The sequence below is a fragment of the Aricia agestis genome, chromosome 21 (assembly GCF_905147365.1).
Source record: "Aricia agestis chromosome 21, ilAriAges1.1, whole genome shotgun sequence".
In the NCBI taxonomy this organism is placed as follows: domain Eukaryota; kingdom Metazoa; phylum Arthropoda; class Insecta; order Lepidoptera; family Lycaenidae; genus Aricia; species Aricia agestis.
The window spans coordinates 3,068,503-3,070,715 of record NC_056426.1 but is presented as its reverse complement, the minus strand read 5'-3'; the positions used below and the strand labels follow the sequence as shown (position 1 = coordinate 3,070,715).

At 37.0% G+C, this 2,213-nt stretch overlaps 1 protein-coding gene across 1 annotated transcript; it reads left to right on the top strand.

Annotated features, from left to right (window-relative positions):
- Window positions 1-1,079: 1,079 nt before the first annotated feature.
- On the top strand, window positions 1,080-1,961 carry LOC121737681 (zinc finger protein 354C). The gene has a single exon (XM_042129349.1). The coding sequence runs from the start codon at window positions 1,080-1,082 to the stop codon at window positions 1,959-1,961; it is 882 nt and encodes a 293-aa protein (XP_041985283.1).
- Window positions 1,962-2,213: the final 252 nt, after the last annotated feature.

The following is a 2,213-nucleotide window of genomic DNA, read 5'->3' as shown; positions in this document are numbered from 1 at the left end:
AAAATGAATTTTTAAAAAACCTTCTTGAATAAAAAAACTATAATTTGTAGGAACCAGTCGAATGTATATTATGTTAATCGAGTTTTAATTTTGCGATAATATTACTGATAGTAAAGTTTTACCAAAATCAAGCTCGCAACTCTATTCAGTATTTTCAACATCTTTTCTAATAAATAAATAAATCTTTTAGTGCCGAATATTTATTTAATAAACATGAAAAACTACTTACTTAATGAAAATTAAATAATAAACATTTACCTCCGTACTCAGAGACATTTAATAATTATGATTATCTAACCTTCAATTGAATGAAGAGTTTGACGGATAATGTATGAGGCTTATGTCAAAATTCTTAAATTAATTAAGTACATTTAAGTAATTAATGTTCCACTCTGAGTGCGGCAGCTAGTGTATCCGCTTTCCTAGTAGAGTTTAAAAACGACTCTAGCTTTCTCAAAATGATACAGAACAATAATTTAATATTTCTTTAGCTTTTGGCAAATGTAAAAAATAATAGCGAAACTTCTTTTGAAATCATCTTTCGTCTATTTCCCGAACACATGGCCAGCATTTGAATTCAAAAATCGAACAATACGCCGCCATTGTGGCGTGTATGTAACATATAAATCCCGCCGCAACAATCGCGAAAACCATTAAAACAAACAATCTAGCAGCTGCGAGGGCCGAAACCACTCAAGTGTAACGCTCGGCCCCCATGCCCGCCTCTAGACATCGTACAAAAATCAACATAAATAACATTACACACCCCTATCTCAATAGATGACAGCTCAGTAAAAAAAAACAACGCAACTCGCACGCAAAGGTCGAGCGACATTCAACTTTAACGTCCAACAATAAAAACTTTTTGGAACACCGGCCGAATGGAGTTGGGTTACAAAAAATAAGCTAGTTTCAAGTGTGCAACAATTGAAAAATATTCCATCTCTTTCGTTCGTTCATCGCCGATCCCTCTTTTGGGCTTTTATTAAATTTATTGTTAAAGGAATGTATATAAAAGTTGTCCAAATGAAAAGGGTCTCAGTTTGTTGTTGCATTCGTGTGTGAAACCATCTTCCGTGATGCTATCCGTACAAAAGAGTATCTTCCGTCCGTGGGATGTTAGTGATAAGAACGAAAAAGAAGTCGAAAAGAAGAGGAGGTTCGACGAAAAACGAGAGAACCGATTGAGAAAAATTCGTGGAACCTTTAAAAAATCTGAAAATCTACACCAAGATGCTACAGTGTCTACTACGACGGATCTAGATGAAAAATTCGAAAAAACTCAAATACCAGATTCACCTGTTGCTAGTCTGTCCCAATGCTGCGATAGACTGCTGAAAGAACCGGAAAAAGTTAAGAAGGAAGCGAAAGAACCTGAAAGTAAAGAAATAAAGCCTGTGACCGAAGTACCGCTTGGAAATCCGCATGCGCTACCTCACTTGTACAGCCATGGGTATATTCCAGACTACATATCAACGGATATAGCACAATCGTTAGGAGTTCCAGCGACCGATCCACTCCTTCTAGAATCCATAGCTCAGGGGTACGCCATGGAACTAGAATACGCAAGAATAATGCAGCAAGAGAACGAGGCGAAACTGTTGAACGCGAGAAAACAACGACCGAAAAAATACAAGTGCCCACACTGCCAGGTGGGATTCTCCAACAACGGCCAGCTTAAAGGTCACATAAGAATCCATACCGGAGAAAGACCGTACAAATGTGATGAGAAGAACTGCGGAAAGACCTTCACGAGGAACGAGGAACTGACAAGGCACAAGAGAATTCACTCCGGCGTCCGTCCTTTCCCCTGTTCTACCTGTGGTAAGAAGTTCGGAAGAAGAGACCATTTGAAGAAGCACACGAGGACACATTATCTTCAGGCTGAAAGAATGATGCCAGTTTTCGTCCCTCTATCAGCCGTGCCGCATGTCGGATTCCCTTACCTATACGGCTATTAGAAAAAATATAATGTCATTTAATTTCGAAAAAAGAATTTTCTTCGACATCTAACTCATAAAAAGAATACCGCAAATGCATTGTAGAAATAACTTTACGTGTTGTGTAAAATACCTATTCTAAATTTTTTAAGCATTTAATGAGCTTGCAAAATAATGTGCAAAATATTTTTTGCTGTAAAGTTATAAATCATGAGACTGACTGTTAAATAAAACATAAATTACATAGAAAAAGTATATTTTTAGACGAAATTT